Source organism: Setaria italica, chromosome VI (genome assembly GCF_000263155.2).
Source record: "Setaria italica strain Yugu1 chromosome VI, Setaria_italica_v2.0, whole genome shotgun sequence".
Taxonomy (NCBI): domain Eukaryota; kingdom Viridiplantae; phylum Streptophyta; class Magnoliopsida; order Poales; family Poaceae; genus Setaria; species Setaria italica.
Genome location: NC_028455.1, coordinates 7,855,748 through 7,875,650, shown reverse-complemented (window position 1 = coordinate 7,875,650; position 19,903 = coordinate 7,855,748). Strand labels below are relative to the sequence as shown.

At 45.3% G+C, this 19,903-nt stretch overlaps 1 protein-coding gene and 2 pseudogenes across 1 annotated transcript; 2 read left to right on the top strand and 1 right to left on the bottom strand.

Annotated features, from left to right (window-relative positions):
• Positions 1-71: 71 nt before the first annotated feature.
• LOC101760202 lies at positions 72-9,364 on the bottom strand (annotated as a pseudogene).
• Positions 9,365-10,540: 1,176 nt separating this feature from the next.
• On the top strand, positions 10,541-15,290 carry LOC101759790 (annotated as a pseudogene).
• Positions 15,291-17,939: 2,649 nt separating this feature from the next.
• LOC105914554 lies at positions 17,940-18,610 on the top strand. Its single transcript, XM_012846784.1, has 2 exons — positions 17,940-18,248; positions 18,338-18,610. The coding sequence occupies exons 1-2, from the start codon at positions 17,940-17,942 to the stop codon at positions 18,608-18,610; spliced, it is 582 nt and encodes a 193-aa protein (XP_012702238.1).
• Positions 18,611-19,903: the final 1,293 nt, after the last annotated feature.

Below are 19,903 nucleotides of genomic sequence, written 5' to 3'. Positions count from 1 at the left end.
ATAATTGTTTATGCCATTTTCTTAATTTTTTTACCCTTTCCAATCCATAATCAAGAATCGCTGGTATTATATTAGAGGGGAATGTGCTTGACGAATTGGCTCTCCAGGGTCTCTTTAAGTCCCTTGCTGTTTGTATAACCATCTCTCTGGTCGAGGAAAAATATCATCATGCTCATTGCAAAGTTTGTGACTCGTAGAACTGGAAGCGATGTTCAAAGAGTGCATGATTTAGTGTTTTCCATGCATCATCAACAAAGGAACCGATCTTGGCCAGGGCAACCCCAGCACTGACATTGTGCTCCTTCATGTAGCACTCCACAGATGTGACTACATCCATTTTGTTCCTTCCTCTCTGTGAATAAGATGTAGCTAATTAGTTTAAAAGGCCAGTAATTCTGCTTGTGAATATTAAGCTAGCTGAGTCATCGTACAATGCTTGCATGGTGCTTTCATTAAAAGAAAGCGTTGGTTAAATAAAAGGTTCTTTAGACATAAACATCATTTATACATGGCTAGACTTTGCCCCAAAACCAATCGTGGAATGAACTAAACATATTTCACTTGAACTAATCCCCGGAATCTATATGATGCCTTGTGCAAGAGCACAGATTCTACCAAGGCTGACTGGATCACTACTAGAGCACTCTCGGTATAGTACCGGTTCGTAGGGTACATATCTCCAAAAAATGCATCCGGGATTAATCCGTCGAGATAAAAGGGGGGTCTTTTATTACGGGTCCCTCAACCAGGATATAAGACCCCCTTTTAGTCCCGGTTGGTACTACCAACCAGGATAAAACGGTCATCACGCCAGGGGCTGCCTCCCGTCCCTTTTATCCTGGTTGGTATTAATAGTTTTGCAAAAAAAATTGCAAAAATAAAAAATATCGGGGGGACTAAAACTGTCACAAGTCACAAGTTATGCAATTTATTTTGCGCATGCGCGGTCCGTGGGATTCGAACCCATGACCTCAAGCCTCGCGCGTAGCTTCCTTACCATCCCACCTACACACCACATCTATCTATATAAGGGATGTTATCCTTTTGTATTAACTCATGGAGGACCCTTTAATCCGGGTTGGTAACACCAACCGGGATTAAAGACCTCATTTAATCCCGGTTGGTAAAATGTTCGAGGGATTTAGTCCTTTCCCAGCCACACATGGGGGACCCTTTTTATCCCGGTTGGAAACACCTACCAACCGGGACTAAAGGGTGACCTTTTAGTCCCGGTTGATCTTACCAACCGGGACTAAAGGGTTCCCCACGTGTGCCTGAATTTTTTAACTGGGTCTAAAGGATCCCCACGGGTGGCTGATTTTTGAACCGGGACTAAAAGGTTCCCTTTAGTCCCAATTGCAAATACCAATCGGGAGTAAATTCTAGCCTACCGTGGCGCACCCCCTTTTCTCTCGGACCTAAATTAAATTGGGACTAAAGAGGAGGGATCGAAAGTCAGTTCTCTAGTAGTGGTTGGCCATTTGGGATTGTGAACTTTCTAAAATCAACCTTTTCAAGTGACCAATGGATGCAAGTAGAAAATCATTTTTTGCGATTGAGGATAAAGTTTTTATGATGAACTCTATTGTAGTACCAGTCTTGGCTCACTCCATATTTGGAGTGCAGCCTCCCTTGAGGGAGACACTGCCCCTATGACGAAAAGATACGGATCACCAATAATCAAGCCCTTTCCCCAATTGAATATTTAATCATGGCGAAGCTCTTCATAATGTCTCAATAAATGTTTCTTTTTCTGATTTTGAAAGAGAGAGAATGACTTCTCTATTTGTTACATGTTGTGCAATATACCTATAGGGCATATCGCCCTAATTTCAAGTTGCTATATACCCTGTAGAGTAAGAGCATTCCTTCTAGTATCCTTAAAACAACTTTTAGTAAAATACCTTAAAATTCGCCATGTCATCCATGAAGCGTGACACCTCTCCAGATGCTCTTATGGCATTAGTGTTACCAATGGCCCTGTTAGAAGTAAAGTTTGTAACGTGTAAACATGCATGTAATCTGGTAACATGGAAACCTATCATGGCGCTAGGATTGATTGTTAGTTGCCTTGTAAATAGGATCTGTTAGGATCCTGCGCCTAGAAGGTTCCATGGGTGCATATATGTACTGCTACGGATGGGGCTGTTTCATCCACTTGATTTAACACGCAACATCGTCGCAAGTCCCCGACGTTCAACACGCAAGTCCTGCCCTCTGTTTTTGACATGGTAATCAGAGCCAATTCCATCTAGATACACCTCGCCGCAATGTCGTCCTCTTCAGCCCTCCTGCCCAACCCTCTCTCGGCCACGGCCATCACCGAAAAACTCACCAGGACCAACTACCCCATCTGGGAGGCTCAGGTCCTCTCGGCTGTCAAAGGTGCTCGCGTTTATGGGCACCTCACTGGATCCATGGTGGCACCAGAGAAGGAGATTGTGGACAAGGAAGGCAAGCAAGTCCTGAACCCGGCGTTCGAGGAGTGGGAGGCACGGGATCAGCAGATTCTCAGCTTCCTCTTTGCCAGCGTTTCCAGGGACATCCTCAGCCACATCGCCAAGTCCAAGACGGCACAGGCTGCATGGGCAAAGATTGAGGCGATGTTCGCCTCACAGACCCACGCTCGCGCAGTGAATCTGCGCATCGCGCTCGCTAATACCAAGAAAGGTAATCTTTCCGCTACTGAATATTTCACTAAGATGAAAGGTTTCAGTGATGAGATGGCGGCGGCGGGGCGATCTATCACCGACGACGAGCTGGTTGAGTACATTCTCACCGGATTGTCCGCGGAGTATGAGTCGCTGGTTACCTCTCTCGTTACGAGGGTGGAATCGGTGACGCTTGATGAGCTGTATGCACAGCTCCTCAACTTCGAGACCAGGATGGGTCTGGTCCATGGCGGTGAACAGACGTCGGCCAATCTGGCCGGTCGCGGAGGCGGGCGCGGTTCAAACCGTGGCCGTGACTCCACACGTGGGCGTGGTCGCGGTCCTCCCAGCACTGGAGGCCGTGGTCGTGGCCAAGGATTCAGCACCAACAGTCAGCAACGTGGCAGCTTCAACAACAACAAGAAACGTGACAAGCCAATCTGCCAAGTGTGCGACAAGGAGGGGCACACTGCCCTTCGTTGCTGGTACCGGTTTGATGAAAGCTACACAGATGAGAAGATAGGGGCGGCGGCTTCAAGCTCCTACAACATCGACAACAACTGGTACACAGACACTGGTGCCTCTGATCACATCACCAGCGAACTTGAGAAGCTGGCGGTTCGTGAGAAGTACAATGGAGGAGATCAGATCCACACTGCGAGCGGTGCAGGTATGGCAATTAGTCACATTGGTCAGTCTATGATTACTGCCCCTAGCCGTAATCTTCGTTTGAATAATGTTCTGCATGTTCCTGAGGCACACAAAAATCTTATATCAGTTCATCGTTTCACATCTGACAACTCAGCATTCATGGAATTTCATCCAAATTATTTTTTGGTAAAGGATCTGGACACCAAGAAAATTCTGCTTAAGGGTCCGTGTCGACGCGGACTGTATCCACTTCCTTCCACTTCAGCAATAAAGCAGGCCTTCACCGCGTCCAAACCATCTCTGTCCCGGTGGCATGAGCGTCTGGGTCATCCTGCATCTCCCGTAGTTCGTCAGATTGTCAGGAATAATGAGTTGCCATGTACCTCTGATTCCAGTCATGAGTATGTGTGCAATGTGTGCCAACAAGCCAAAGCACATCAGTTACCATATCCCATATCCACCAGTGAGTCTAGTGCACCTTTAGATTTGGTTTTCTCTGATGTGTGGGGCCCTGCTCTTGAGTCTGTTGGTCGCAAACAATATTATGTGAGTTTTATTGATGATTACAGCAAGTTTACATGGATTTATCTTATAAAGTTTAAGTCTGAAGTATTCCAGAAATTTCATGATTTTCAGAACCTTGTTGAGAGGTTATTTGATCGAAAGATCAAGGTTGTCCAAACGGATTGGGGTGGTGAATATCAGCGACTTAATTCTTTTTTTACCAAGATTGGTATTTCGCATTTAGTCTCATGCCCGCACGCACATCAACAGAATGGTGCTGCGGAGCGAAAACATCGACATATCGTTGAGGTCGGGCTTTCCCTTCTCTCCCATGCATCTATGCCTCTGAAGTTTTGGGATGAAGCCTTCATAGCCGCAACATACTTAATTAATCGCTGCCAAGCAAAGTCATTGCCTCCTCCACGCCTCTAGAGCGACTATTTCATCAAAAACCAAATTACTCAGCCCTCCGTACATTTGGGTGTGCTTGTTGGCCAAATCTCCGACCATACAACACACACAAGCTTCAATTCCGATCCAAACAATGTGTCTTCCTTGGCTATAGTGTCCTTCACAAAGGATTTAAGTGTCTAGATGTATCTTCTGGACGGGTATACATTTCTCGTGATGTAACATTTGATGAAAAAGTGTTTCCCTTTGCAAAGTTGCACCCTAATGCAGGCGCATGGCTAAGGCCAGAAATTCTCCTGCTTCCGTCCGAAACAACGGCTAATCCTGGGGCTAGTGACATAGCTGATCAATCCACTAATGTGCCAGTTAGCATTGATAAAAATTTTGAGCGCAGGAACTCTGGATATCAAGAAAATCCAGCATCAAATGATACCTCTACCGGCCGCACGGAGTTCCAGGAGGATTCGGTGGAGACAAACGGTGCAACACACTCTACGCCCGGTTCTGCGTCTGCGCCAACATCCCCCTCGGGGTCGCGGCGTGAGATTCACGAGCCCTCGCCTGGCCACGCGTCTTCTCCGTCTGGCGAACCCAGGGGCGCCACGCCTCCTTCGCTCTCGTGTGTGGGCCTTGATGGCGGGTCGCTCGCCGAATCTGCGGGTGCCACAGCCTCGCCACATGACGACGCCGACGGCGCAGGCGTCCAGGGTCCTGCATCATCCACGGACGCGACAGGTGCGTCGGGGGCTCAGCTTCCAGGGGAGATCTCCTCGCCAGGATATGCCGTGCCGCCAGATGCTGTGCACCGCCCTACAACGCGTCTTCAACGGGGCATCAGAAAACAAAAGGTATACACCGATGGAACCATTCGTTATGGATTACTAACTTCCACTGGTGAACCTTCTGATCTTGATGAGGCATTAGCAAACAAGAATTGGAAAGAGGCCATGAACTCTAAGTATGCAGCACTAATGAGGAACCAGACATGGCATTTGGTTCCACCGCAGAAAGGAAGAAATGTAATTGGGTGCAAATGGGTTTACAAGATTAAAAGGAAGGCTGATGGGACTTTGGACAGGTATAAAGCTAGGCTAGTAGCTAAAGGATTCAAACAGAGATATGGCATCGACTATGAAGATACGTTTAGTCCAGTTATTAAGGCAGCGACAATCCGTGTTATCCTATCGCTAGCTGTCTCATGTGGCTGGTCCCTTCGGCAGTTGGACGTACAAAATGCCTTCTTACATGGTCTCTTAGAGGAAGAGGTGTATATGCATCAGCCTCCAGGTTTTGAAGACCCAGAGAAACCAAATTTTGTATGCAAGCTAGACAAAGCACTGTATGGGCTCAAACAGGCTCCGAGGGCTTGGTATTCTCGCCTCAGTGACAAGCTAATTCAGTTGGGATTCCAGGCATCCAAGGCTGACACTTCACTGTTTTACTTTAGCAAGGGAGGCATCACGATGTTTATACTTGTCTACGTCGATGACATCATTGTTGCAAGTTCAAGTGAAGCAGCCACAACCGCCTTACTTCAAGATCTTAAAGGTGAATTTGCTCTTAAGGATCTCGGTCCTCTACATTACTTTCTTGGTATTGAGGTCTCAAAAGTGCGTAATGGCATTGTTCTCACTCAAGAGAAGTATGCGTCAGACTTATTAAAAAGAGTCGGTATGGGAGATTGTAAACCGGTAACCACACCTCTCTCTAGCAGTGAGAAGTTATCTTTGTTTGAAGGAACTCCATTAGGTCCAAGTGATGCAACAAGGTACAGAAGTGTCGTTGGGGCATTACAGTACTTGACTCTCACTAGACCTGATATTGCATTTGCCGTAAACAAGGTGTGCCAATTTCTCCATGCTCCGACTACAACACACTGGGAGGCGGTGAAACGAATTTTGAGATATGTGAAACAATGTACCAAGCTCGGTTTGAAGATTCACAGGTCGGCTTCTACTCTAGTTAGTGCTTTCTCTGATGCTGACTGGGCTGGCTGTGTTGATGACCGAAAGTCCACTGGAGGCTTTGCAGTATTCCTAGGCGGAAATCTTGTATCATGGAGTGCAAGGAAACAACCCACAGTATCTCGCTCTAGTACAGAAGCAGAGTACAAAGCGATTGCCAATGCCACAGCTGAGGTAATGTGGATACAGACATTATTACATGAGATAGGGGTTAAAGCACCTAGAGCAGCCAGATTATGGTGTGATAATTTAGGAGCTACCTATCTGACAAGCAACCCAGTGTTCCATGCTCGAACAAAACATATTGAGGTGGACTATCATTTTGTGAGAGATCGTGTGAAGCAAAAGCGACTTGAGATCGACTTTGTGTCTTCTAAAGATCAGATGGCGGATGGATTCACCAAGGCTTTGCCGGTTCAATTAATGGAGAACTTCAAGATCAATCTCAACTTGACCAAGCTGTGATTGAGGGAGGCTGTTAGAAGTAAAGTTTGTAACGTGTAAACATGCATGTAATCTGGTAACACGGAAACCTATCATGGCGCTAGGATTGATTGTTAGTTGCCTTGTAAATAGGATCTGTTAGGATCCTGCGCCTAGAAGGTTCCATGGGTGCATATATGTACTGCTACGGATGGGGCTGTTTCATCCACTTGATTTAACACGCAACATCGTCGGAAGTCCCCGACGTTCAACACGCAAGTCCTGCCCTCTGTTTTTGACAGGCCCACTCAAATACCTCCTTAGTTGCAACATCACCCATGCCCGCAAGCAGCCCAGTGCACATCACTTGACCACCTCGTGATATGGTGGATACATTCACATGATCATTGAAACTTGGTATGTGATCGTGATGAGACCATTCCGCTTCTTGGAGATAACTTTTGGATATAAGCTGGAACTGGATGTGCGTAATATAAAAAGGACATTGTGTTAGTATTCAATGAAGAAGAATCATAGAGGTGTGAAAAAACTTGAATCTCGGTGGACAAACGAGTTACATCTTTTACTTTATTTTTCTTTTTTGGCAAACAAAAGGAGCTACATCGGTTTCCACCTCCTAAATATATCCATGTTAGGTGTTATATATGACTTTTCAAATTTTACAATGAATAATTGTGCATTTTTTCTTTCAAGATAGATTTACATAAGCCTTTTTATGATTTCTACATTATATTAGGTAGAGTCGTTAGTTATTTCAAAAAAAGGAAGGCAGAGAGTAAGAGTCGTTAGTTATAACATACCCCTTTCCTAGCATAAGCAATGCGGTACTTCTCATGTGGTTCCAACTCATCCTCAAATTCCTTGAAGTTTCTTAACACCTTGAGAAAGAATTTCTTCATGTATTCAGGTAGAAGAGAAATATCACTCTCGTCACATCTGCATGTATAAATGCCAAGCATTTAGGCCACTGATGGTCATTCTCATTAATTTTCATTGTCAAATTGATTAGTTCACACCATCTTATTCTTATGGATGTTTTGTTCTTTAGGTGAAGGTTAAGCTACCTTTCTATAGCCTTGGTGAGCTTCCGGCTCTCCTCCAAAGTAGCATGACCATCATAAGTGTCGTCTAACAAACATGTTAGCATAAATATCCTGACAAGAATCATCCGTGCACGTGCATACTCTTGCTCGTAGTACACACTATAAGCCCAAAAGTAACACTCAACGATCCGATCCCTCACATATTCTAGTCCGATGTCTTCAAAAAGATCCTTCCACCACCTGGTATAAATTAAATAGGCATAGTCATCAATCTGAGCGAAAAGACTTTGAAGGTGTCATTTTATCAATCTAGAAGGTTGAATTTCCAAAAAAAATTAATAACAAGTGCCCTTTTAGGACACAACCACCGCAGCATTTGAATCCATGTGATATCTAGGAATATTTTTGTTCACAAAGAAATAGTGTGTGGATGTTTGTCTTGCAAGTTCATTTCATGGTATCACGAATTTTACTAGCCTCTGTACACATAAATATGTAAGGTATAGTAATGGTATCAATCATGTTGAAGCTGTCGTCACTTATACCATGTAGTCTAATATACTTACAGAGAAATTGTCTTGAGATCCTTTTGGTGAAGACGTTGTAGGAGGTTAAAATCTAGCTTGGCAAGATCCAATATGTAAGGAGACTACTTTTCATCGATTCCAGATGGCACCTTGCAAATAGAAGGGCTTCTTCAAGTGCACCCTCGTCGTGTGTTAAAAAGGTTAGCTACGCTGTATAAACTTAGCAAGCCCTTCAGGTCATTAGTTATGTCATTGATAAAGCTCCCATCTTCATGTTTGAACTTCTCAAATACACCTTCACAGTAAACATACATTATATTAATTCTTGTTGTAAGAAGCATTTAATTATTCATGTCAATCACGTAAGATGTGCCATCGTACCTGCTGAAACCCAAAACCCATGCTGCCTAAGCAAGCGAAAACGAAGGGCGACCTCATGAAGGCTTGAGCTGTTGAATTCACCCATGTGAATGCTTCTTAAGGTGGTGGCTATTTGTTCCTTGAAATGGTGATCTATCCCCAAATGTTGCAGCACATCTACCAGGTCCATTTTTTCCACAACATTCTTGCAAGCCTCAAATAGACCACTTACTTCCCCTTTCAGTTGATTGACTCTCTCTAACATCTTTTCATCTGAAATCTGCCATTATGAAAGGAGACGTGAGATCACACATCGGTTTTGGTACACATCATACAAATTAAGGTGTTAGTTGTGCATTTTGTTTTGGTAACTCATGGCTACTTTATACTTAAAAAATAGTTATAGAAATATTGGAATATTGCAAAGAAATAGGAAGACCGTATATTATTGTGTTTTTCCAAAAAAGAAAAGAAAATCCCGACACGTTACCAACAAATAGCTCTACACACTACATGATATACAATCATTCCCAGAGGTTTTTAGTGAGTGGCCAACAGTTTTGATGCTTCTTACTATTTTTCTCGAGTGGCTGACAGTTTTTCTAATGTAATTTGCCTCTTTGCAAACAGTTTTACCAAATCACCAATCCAATTCATTTGCTTTGTTTGATGCACAGAAGGTACGCAGATTGGCTGAATTTTATCCTAAGGACTTCTCCAAAAATGATAGAATTGCAACTTGATAATTATATTGATGACGTGCGACGAGATGATAGCTTCAAGGGTCTAGACAGCATCGTTGATCTCTCAGTTAAACTTGTTCAAACACGGAGACACAAAGTGTATGATATGGTTTACTTGCTTCTCAAATTGATATTGCTTTTACCGGTGGCAACAGTGAGTGTCGAAAGGGTATTTTCTGCATTAGTTAAGTGAAAACAAAGTCAAGGAATAAGCTAGGTGATAGTATTTTGGATGATTATTTAGTCACTCATGTCATTCAAAAAGGGTATTTTGGATGATTGTCTAGTCACTCATGTCATTGAGGCTTATGACAAAGCAGCCTAATGCTAGTTAGGCAAAAGAGAGAGAATTGTGATTCTTATAAGTTTTGGCGTACGTGACAGTCTCTGTGATGGGCCGTCACCACACAAGGACCATAATGACGACGACACGCGCGCCACGCAGCAGTGAAGCCCATCATGTTAAGCAATCAACCACAAAAGGCAACAAATACTGGCGGAAACGCTCGGCCATGGCCCAACCCAACCTGACCATGCCCACTGAGTAGCTTCCATGAGTAAACAGCAGGTCATGCTTTTGCTCACAACGTTTGCTGTTCACTGTTGACTTCCAGAAACGTCCCAAATTACTATTGACTTGACATTTAACCATTCATTTTATTCAAACGTTTAATGCAAATATAAAAAAGATAAATCAAGACGGACCAAAAATAAATAATACACACGCGACCATGCGCCTCCAGCTCTTCTATTGCAATAAAGTTTCTTGCGACTGGGCACGGAATCGCCATGGCGTGGAGCAATTATGAGCATATATGGACCATCAAAATCTAGAGTTTTTATATCGACAAAATTTAGTGATATACATCTGTTGCCATCAAATCGTTCAAATAAATAAAAACCATTTACAAATAATATAGCCATTACAAATCTTACGATTACTAATAATTACACACTCTAATCCTTATGAGATGCGTAAAGGAAAAAAGATAAATACTATACATAGAAAAATCAGAAACATCTAGCCATCAATTAAGCCCCCCTTCGCACGGCTCATCGAGCAGCTTAATCAATTAATCCTCCAAACCAACTAAACCGGGGACTCAAGCGGCTTTTGATGAAGCCGTACCAAACGGCATGAGCGAAAACGGCTCCGGGGGAGAAGCCCCCGAAATCGTGCTGAGATGAGCCATCGCACGGTGCAAGAGCCAAAAAAAACTGGCTCATTGTGGCTTCTCCTCCATGCATGGACATGCTGCCCCAAAGTACCCCTCCTCCTCGTACCTAGAGGGCAGTGGTGGCGACACGCTCTCCTCCTCGTACCTGGAGGGCCGGGGTGGAGGGGCGGCGGCGGAGGGAGCAGGGGCCGACGGGGTGGCGGCGGAGGGGCGACGGGGTGGCGGCAGAGGGGCGGCGGCGGAGAGAGCCGGGGTCGGCGGGGTAGCGGCGGAGGGTCGGAGGAGGAGGGCCGGGGTGAAGGAGCGGGTGCCGTTTGGATAAGGAGAGAGGAGGGGGAAAGAAAAGAAGGGAAGAAGCCGATCGGATAAGGAGAGGGGAGGGAAAAAAGAACGGGAGAAGGAAAAGAGAAATAAAAAAGGAAAGAAAAAGGAAAGAAAAATGAAGAGAAAAAAGAAATATAAGGGTAGTTTGGACATTGACATCTCATTTCCGATCTAAAAAGCTAGGAGAAGCCGTTTTGCCAAATGTTTTCTTACAAAATAAGCCAGAGCCAAAAAAATAAAGCTACTTTTCCAGATGAGCCAGAGCCAGATCTGTTTTTTCAGGAGCCAAAGCTGTGCCAAATGGACCCTAAGTAGCCTCTAATCATCATTGATAATAATAGTTATGGAAACAGTCTAAAGTAATCCTCAACCCTAAATTTATATATAAACTAGCCACCTCCGGCATTATGAAATATACTGGAAAGTAGCTCTATAATCTTCATATAAATTGCTCACATGTACATTATAAAAATAATATAAATTAATCCTTAATTTTTTATCTAAATTGCTGCATCTGTCATTATTTAAAAATAATCTAATAAAGTAAATTGTCTATATTTATCATTATAAAAATATCAAAATAAACCAGTATTGATTTCAAATTACAATATTTCTATAATTATTGATGTATTAAATACTAACTGAATGTATACATGCATCATGTGTGTTAGCATGTTGACCATGTATACATGTAGGAAGTGATAAGTTAGGACTTAGAAGTAAGGATTTAATTTAACATATGTCGGACGTATATGAAGGTTTAATGCAAGTGAAAAAATTATGAATTTGGATGAAAAATGTATAGCAGTACTTGCTAACTAAAATCTATTATTACTGGATAAAGATAAGTACATATTTATATAAGTATTGTGTTAGGATATTTGATAAATGAGGGAGTAAGAGAGACACTCACATGGTAAGCAATTTTGATTATTACTTATAAATCCTATTTTTTAATAAGTTTGTAATACTCATGTCATTCAAAATTTTGGAGGGACTAGTAATTTATATAGCAATAAAATATAGGCCACTAGGATTTGGACGCCGAGATTTATCTAGAGAGCTGAGGAGCATAGAGAGGGAATCTTTTAAAATGGATAATCAACTAAAGATGTGGACAGCGAAATATGCTGCCTACTCGCTTGAGCTTAACAGCCGCTACAGCATCGTATGGACTAATCATGAACTAATTAGGATTAATAGATTCATCTCATAATTAGTCCTCATTTATGTAATTAATTTTATCATTAAATTATATTTAATACTTCTAATTAGTGTCCAATATATGATGTGATAAGAGTATCCAAATGCCCCTCAGGTGGTCTCGTCAGGTCAGCCGTTGGGTTCGATGCATCAGGGAACTGTCACTGCTCGGTAACCGAAGCATGGAACACGAGTTGGATTAATCAAATCAGGTATAAGTAATCGAGACCAGCCGCAACCAAAGAGATCGCACACGCTTATACTCAATATCACAGAGAGTTCCAGGATCAACCGCTGGCTGCAGGAAGGCGACTTTCACCGTCGGCAAGATCTCCGCCAGATTTCAGGTTTAATTTGGCGGCCGATCTCCGCATATACAGAGCTTAAGCTCGAAAAAAAAATCGTGTGATCTTCTGATCGGTAACAGTATACAACCCTGTGTGATTCGGAAATAAAATGTCATGTAACGCTAATCACACTACTAGGGAATCCCGTCTAGTCCCCTCCGGTTCCGCAACCGGTACTGAAAATTCGGTACTAGAGGGGACCCTATAATACCGGTTGAGATAATCGGTACTAAAGTATTAAAAAAAATTGAATCATGTAACGCTAATCACACTACTAAGGAATCCCGTCTAGCCTCCTCCGGTTCCGCAACCGGTACTGGGAGTTCCATAAAAGAGGGACCCCGGGCTGCCCGGTTATAATAACCGGTAATAAAGGGTATCAAAAAATGAAAACCCCACCCCAGCCCCCCCCCCCCCCCCCCCGCCGCCAGCCCCCTCCCGCCTGCCCGCCCGCTCCTCCGCCACCGCCCCGCCACTGCTCCTTACTGCCGGTGAGGGGCTCGTGGAGGGGGGAGGGGAGGGGAGGCAATGGAAGGAGATCTAGCTAGCGGAAGAAAGAAGATAGAGGAGAGAAAGATAGCAGTGGGGAGGAGAGAAAGATTGCGGAAGGAGGAGATAAGGGAGGGGGTGGCGGGGCAGGTGGGGCATGGAATCGCATGAAAAAAGCTAAGTCCTTGCGGTGCGTCCTTTAGTATCGGGTAAGGGTTCTACCCAGTACTAAAGGTCACCCTTCAATACCGGGTGGAGCCCCCACCTGATACTAAAGAGGATCACCTCATCGGAAGGTCCGGTATAAAGACCGGTACTAAATCTTGAGATGAGATGTCATTTTTTTAGTAGTGTCACTTGATTAAAATAGGCAGGGAAGAGGAGGTGAGGCAGATCGTAAGGGACACCTTTGCCTCCTCTTTGGACATGGCTCTCAAGCTGGAGCTCGTCGACACGCTGCAACGGATCGGAGTGGGCTACCATGGAGGAGATCGATGACTTTCTCCGTGCTGTTCATCGCGACGCCCTGCGTCAAGAAGAGAAAGGCAGTGACGACGACGACGACGGGCTTTACGTCACCTCGCTGCGGTTCTATTTGCTCAGGAAGCATGGCTACAGATTCTCTTCTGGTAACCAATACTACTAAGGCAGCAACATCATTAAAAACTCATCTGCAGTATTAACAATATAATATACTAGTGTTACTTGCAACTAACTAATCCGTTAACAGGAATGTGTTATTCTATACATACGCAGATGTATTTGTGAAGTTTAGAGATGAGCAAGGAAACTTTGCAAGTGATGACGTGAACTGCTTGCTGATGCTATATATATGACGCTGCACATCTTAGAACTCGTGGAGAGGAGGTACTTGACAGCGCCGTCACTTTCACCAGGGTCCGGCTCCAATCTGTGGTGGATTCTTTGGAGCCAGAGCTGGCAAAAGAGGTGCGGTGTACATTGGAAACGCCTCGGTACAGGAGGGTTGAAAGAGTGGAAGCAAGCCGCTACATCTCGGTGTACTACGAGAGAAAAGCAGCTCCTTCACGCAATGACACGATCATGGAATTTGCAAAGCTGGACTGCAACATTCTGCAGGCTCTATACTGTGAGGAGTTGAAAGCTCTAACAATGTAAGAAAGACACACACCGATAGTTTACAAACTACAAAGTGATAATGGGTGGCAATTCACTTGAATTAATTGCAAAAGTAAAGCTCTCTAATGACTAAATTTGTATTTGCTCGTTATTCTACAGATGATGGAAGGATCTCCGGTCAATGGCAGACCTGAGATTTGCACGAGAAAGAGTGGTGGAGATGTACTTTTGGATGCTCGGAGTTGTGCATGAGCCTCAGTCCTCACATTCACGGATACTCTTGACCAAGTTCTTTAAACTTGTGTCGTTGATAGATGACTTCTGTGACAGCTACAGCACCACGGAAGAAAGCGAGAAGTTCACTAATGCAATACAAAAGTTCGCCTTGACCTTGATTATCACCTCTTCAAACGGCAGATGCAATGCACAAAAATTAACCATGATGCTTACACATTTGCATTTGCTTCTTCAAATTGATGCATTATTGCAGGTGGGATGAACAAGATGCCGAGCTATTCCCAGCATATATGAAGGCGTTATACATCAACATACTTCACAATATAAACGATATCATCCAGGAGCTACAACTTCGGAAAAAACAGTCATGCTGAATTGGTCAAAGAACTGGTAAATTTTTAATGTTCCAAAGATCGAACTAAAAGTAAACACAAAAACATTTTGCTTGTGGGCTTTATTTCTAAGTTTCTAACATTTGTTCCATGCATGTGCATATTGTTAATTGACATCACTCAATGTTACCATGCTGAGGTGAAATGGCGCGATGAGCATTATATACCAGCAAAGGTTGAAGAGCACCTACATCTTTCGGCGCCTAGCAGTGCTTGTATGCACATAACACTACCTCACATTCATTTCACTGGGAGATGCGACGACCAGCAGGGAGGACATTGAGTGGGTTTCCTCCTATCCAAAAATCATCAGAGGTGTTTGTATTATCGCGCGCATTAGCAATGACATCATGTCACATGAGGTACTGACTCTATCTACATATAAATTAAACATTTTTTATCAGTGAATTGACAGCCCATTTATTCATTCCTTTTTCCGTTTCTTTTTTCCCTTTGAAGCGTGAACAAGCTTCGAAGCACGTGGTTTTCACGGTGCAAACTTGCATGAAGGAGTATGGGTTCACCGCAGAGCAAGCCAAAGGAAAGCTTGGGGCGCTAATCGACGAAGCATGGATGAACATTGTCGAGGGATGTTTGGATGGGGAACATCCCATGGGGTTGTTGGAAAGGGTGGTCAATCTTGCGCAAGGAATGGATCACATGTACAAGCGACGATGCATGCACCTTCCCAATTAGTCTCAAGGACGCGATAAATTCTTTGTGAATCCAACTGTGACGATGGTCCAGCATCAAGTACTACATACGGAGGCCACATACATAGGCTTCAGCATATGGATGAATGTCATGTTCTTGCAGACTTTGCATCCATGACATGATCCTTATAAATAATTCAAGGAAGCCTATAATCAATCCTTGTATATAACTTTATGGTGTATTGGATGAAATGACATGCAGCTCTCCTCCGTTGTTGGAGAAAAAACAATGTTGCGAATAGAGAGGCAACGCTACGAAAGCACAAACTAGGATAGTGCAGACAGGTGAATGTAAGCCTATGTGACTACGTTTTAAGAAAAAAAAGAAGCTATATATGAAACCAAGAAACGTATCAGTTTTCTATACAGAGCTTACATCCACAAACTCTAAATGCCTGAAAGAACCACAGAGCAAAATAGAACAAGTATTTCCTTTGCTCTGAAAGACAAGTAACAGCTTATATATAGGGATGACTAGCCAGAAGTGCATCAATCAACCTGCACGCTATCGTCTGCAATGACAACATCGATAGAGAGTCCTGACGTAGTAATGCTGCTGGCGAGACTCATCTGGAGTTGCTCAACGCTTTGCCCCATGACGATTCTGCAGGTGCTCCAGTCGTCGGCCTCTATCTTAACTCCCATGTAGGTCAAATGGTCAGTAGCACTCCAGAACAGCACAAACACGCTCCTGGAGTGAAAAACAGAGATATAAGAATAGATGTTGAGCTAGGCAGCAACAAATTGAAGCTACCAGGTCCGGTTGAAAACAGGTGCCCACCTGCTACAATTTGGGTCTTCACCAATGCCATCGCAGACTTGAAAGGTTGTGTTGCCATCAACATCATGTTCCCACACCTAATACATGTAAAAGTTTTGGATGATGTCGCAAGTATGTTTTGAGTCAGGTAACACTTCAGATTCAGTTCAGGTAAGATTCTAGTCAAAACACATGTAGTTGGTCTTCAACAGCCCGTTCGGCTGGGCTGAAATAGCCGGCTGGGCTTTTTCCACCTGGGCTTTTCAGCCCAACCGTTCGGCTGGTCCAGTAGAAGCCGTTCGATCGGCTGCTGGCACCGACGTGAGACGCGTCATTTTTGCTTCCTCTCGCCTCCCGTCCTTATCCATTCGCCTCGCTCTCGTCCGGTCGCTCGCTCTCGCCCCCGATCCGCCGCCGTCGCTCCCTCCGCTCGCCCGCTCCCTCGCTCTCGCCCGCTCTCCGCCGCCGTCGGTCCGTCGCCTCGCCTACTCCCTCGTGCTCAGCCGCTCTACGCCGCCGTCGCTCCCAAATCTCGCTGGCTCTCGCCGCCGTCGCTCCCAAATCTCGCTGGCTCTCGCCGCCGTCGCTCCCTCGTCTCGCCCGCTCCGTCGCGCTCGCCCACTTGCCGCCGCCGTCGCTCCCAAATCTCGCCCGCTCTCCACCGCCGTCGATCCCTCCTGCTCCGTCCCAAGCGGCCGCCTCCCTCCGTCGGTCAAGCGGCACAAATCGGGTAGATCCACCACGGGAGGCCTCTTCCGCGCCGGTGGCGGACTATTCGGCCCCACCGCAGCGCCGCGGCACCGGGGGTGAACGCGGCTGCCAGGGATCCTGGTCGCTGCCCAGCACGGCAGTCGGGATCCGGGCTCTCCACCATCGCGGCCTTCACCGTGCCCCCCCTCCCCCCCCCCCGGCCGCCTGCCAACTAGAGCTGGAGGAGGTCACCCAGATCCAACATCCGCCGCATCCAAGCTGTGCCGCCGCCGTCCCCTGACGAAGCGCACCATCTACATCCAGGTACGCCTTCTGCACCATTTTTGGTAGCGGTAGGGGTGTTTCTAGTACTTGCCTGAGTTCATTTTCCACTGTTTTGCAGGTTCATGGTTGACATTTAGTTGGGTGGGGCAACAAATTCTTCACTTCGTTCTAGTAACTCTTGCCTTCCTTAATGTAGAGCAACTGCTTCGTGAACATGCTTTACTGCTGGATTGCCTGTGATTATGATCCATGATGCCTGCTTTCAACAAAAGCCGTGAACATGCCTGTGGACCTCGGGCTGCTTTGCTGTTCTGTGCATTAGCATTGTAAATTGTTAACTTTCTGTTGCTACTTGGGTACACATGATCCATTTTTATACTTTGATGTTGTACGATGAAAATTAGCCATACATGTTCTGTCCATGACATGTTTGCTCGTACTGATCTCTTCTTTTGTTGAGTTATGGGTTTCATTACGATGTCTTATTTCTTCTGTTGTCCTGTGCTTCATTCCAACTGCTGCTATAATTCGAGTTGGTTGAAACTTAGCATGCTACTATCCATGTTCATGAAGTTAGCACTTGTGTGCATTATGCTTGCGGCATGTTCTTCCTCTGAAATGTGCAAACATTTATACAACACACTCAACATAAGTAATGTGTCTGTTTTTTTTCACCTCTCCAGGCGTCTGCTACAAGACTAGTAGCAGCCCACCCATGACGAACTACCAACGGTGCCCACACTGGCATCGTCATCCACTTCTTCGTGCTCTCCCCCACCAGTCTGTCTGTACAGTTTCCATCACAAACGTGCCAAGACAGCTGCTAAGGCAAGCGACATATCCATTACTGTTGAAATTGTTTACTTGTATGCCTCCTACTGTTCCTTCCTTTGTTGCAATATAATTGCAGCTGCTGTCTACTCAGATGGCTTGCTGCCGTGCCAACTGGGACGAGGCCACAACGAAAACTTTGCTAGACCTATGCATTGCTGAGAAGAACCAATTCAATTGGAGCAACAGGTGCCTAACTAAGTTGGGATGGCAGCACGTATACCGCAACTTCAAACAACAGACTGGTCTGAATTTGGGCAGCAAGCAGCTGCAGAACAAGCTGAACGCCATGCGGAGAGCATTCCAGAGCTGGAAGGACTTGCAAGCCCAATCTGGTTTAAGCCGTGACAAAGAAATTGGTGGCGTTGCTGCTGATTCCTGCTTTTGGGATGACGATGAAGGGGTACGAACTTTGACAGTACCATAACTTATTGCTCATCTTATGTGTACCAACATATTTTTGTTACTAACATGTACTGTTCATCATTGCAGGAAACCAGTGCTGGTGCTGCCCAAACGAGTTCTGCTAAGCCACCCCCATCCCTCGACGAATTATACATGTTGTACGGCCGTGACACCCAAGATAGGGGCACCTTGCTGATGGTAGGAGGTATTCGTGAGGCGACACCTAGCGTGAGGACTGAGGCCAATGCACATGACTTCTACCTGGACCCCATGGCTGCTAGTAGTGCTCGTAACTTATCCAAAAGGCCAACCCGGGAAATCTCTGTTGACAGTCCTCCGAAAAGAAAAGTGGCAGCTTGAAGGACTATGTCAGAGAACTTTCTGAAACTGTGGCAACGAGGAGCCAAAAACGTGGCGGCCGTGAGCAGGAGGAACTGCACCGTGCAATGCAGCTTATAGAAGAAGATGGTATCGAGGAGGGGTCTGAGCTGTAGTGTCAGGCACTTTATTTATGTAAGAATGTAGTGTATCGGAGGGCCTTCACGAAGATGAAAACGAAAGAGGACCGATTGAATTGGATCCAATTCAACTGGGATAGGGAGAACAAGTAGAGTGATTGTGATATGACTTTGTTTTATTCTAGTGATGTGTGCTGATGGGTTGAAACAATAATGTTTGCATATGTAACGTATCCTGTGCCATGAACATTGTGTTGTACTGCAAGTTAAATTTTTTTCAAGTTCAATGTCGCCCATGATCTGTACTACATGACCACTTTTTTTACTTATGTCACAACGCTTGTCTTAACAGTGACGAGGAATTTTAATGTCTGTTGTCATTGTGCCATGAACTGGAAGGTGGGGAGGCCATTGGAGGCCCTCAGCAGGCATCCCAGGAGGACGATTGGTTTTATTCTGGTGAACCTGAAGGAAGGTGGGGAGGCTATTGGAGGCCCACAGCAAGCGTCCCAGCAGGAGGATTGGTTACTTGTCTGGTGAACCTGAAGGAAAGGGAGGATGCTTGCCAATCCTGAAGGAAAGCGAGGACGCTTGACAGGTTTGAAACAAATTCATATGTAAATTGTGGTGCAACTAGTAATGTGTAGGCTTTGTTGATTGATCCCCCCTCCGTTTGTGCATGCACAAGTTCATTCAAGTATGAGTAGTGCTGAGGAATCAAACAGTGACACCGGCAGTGATTCCAGCTCCATCGTGTACCAGCTGGCGAGTGTAGCAGCAGCTGTAGCAGCATATGTGGAAGTGATTAGAAAGCCACCTCCTGTGGTGAACCCGCCAGTGAAGTTGCCCAGCAGGTTGAACTAACCTTGGGCTCGCCGGCGGGTGCACGCCCGGCGCAAAGACGCGCGATCCAGGAACTTGCAGGGGCAAGAAGCCTGTTGGAACAAGAAAAATGGAAAGGGTAGAGGGCGAAAGGGAGCTTAATAACTACTACTACTATGCCAGAGGTAGAGGAAGGGAAATCGAAACAGGAATTCCACATCCGCGCCATAGTCGTTGCCCAGTTTAGGAGCGGGGACAGCGACAGGATCTCAGGGGAACGGAGACGGACCGGGCGGGACTAGGCTCGGCGACCGCGATGAGGAATCGAGAGATGAAGGGAAGCGACGGGAACTGTGCGCCCCCGTTCTCGGGC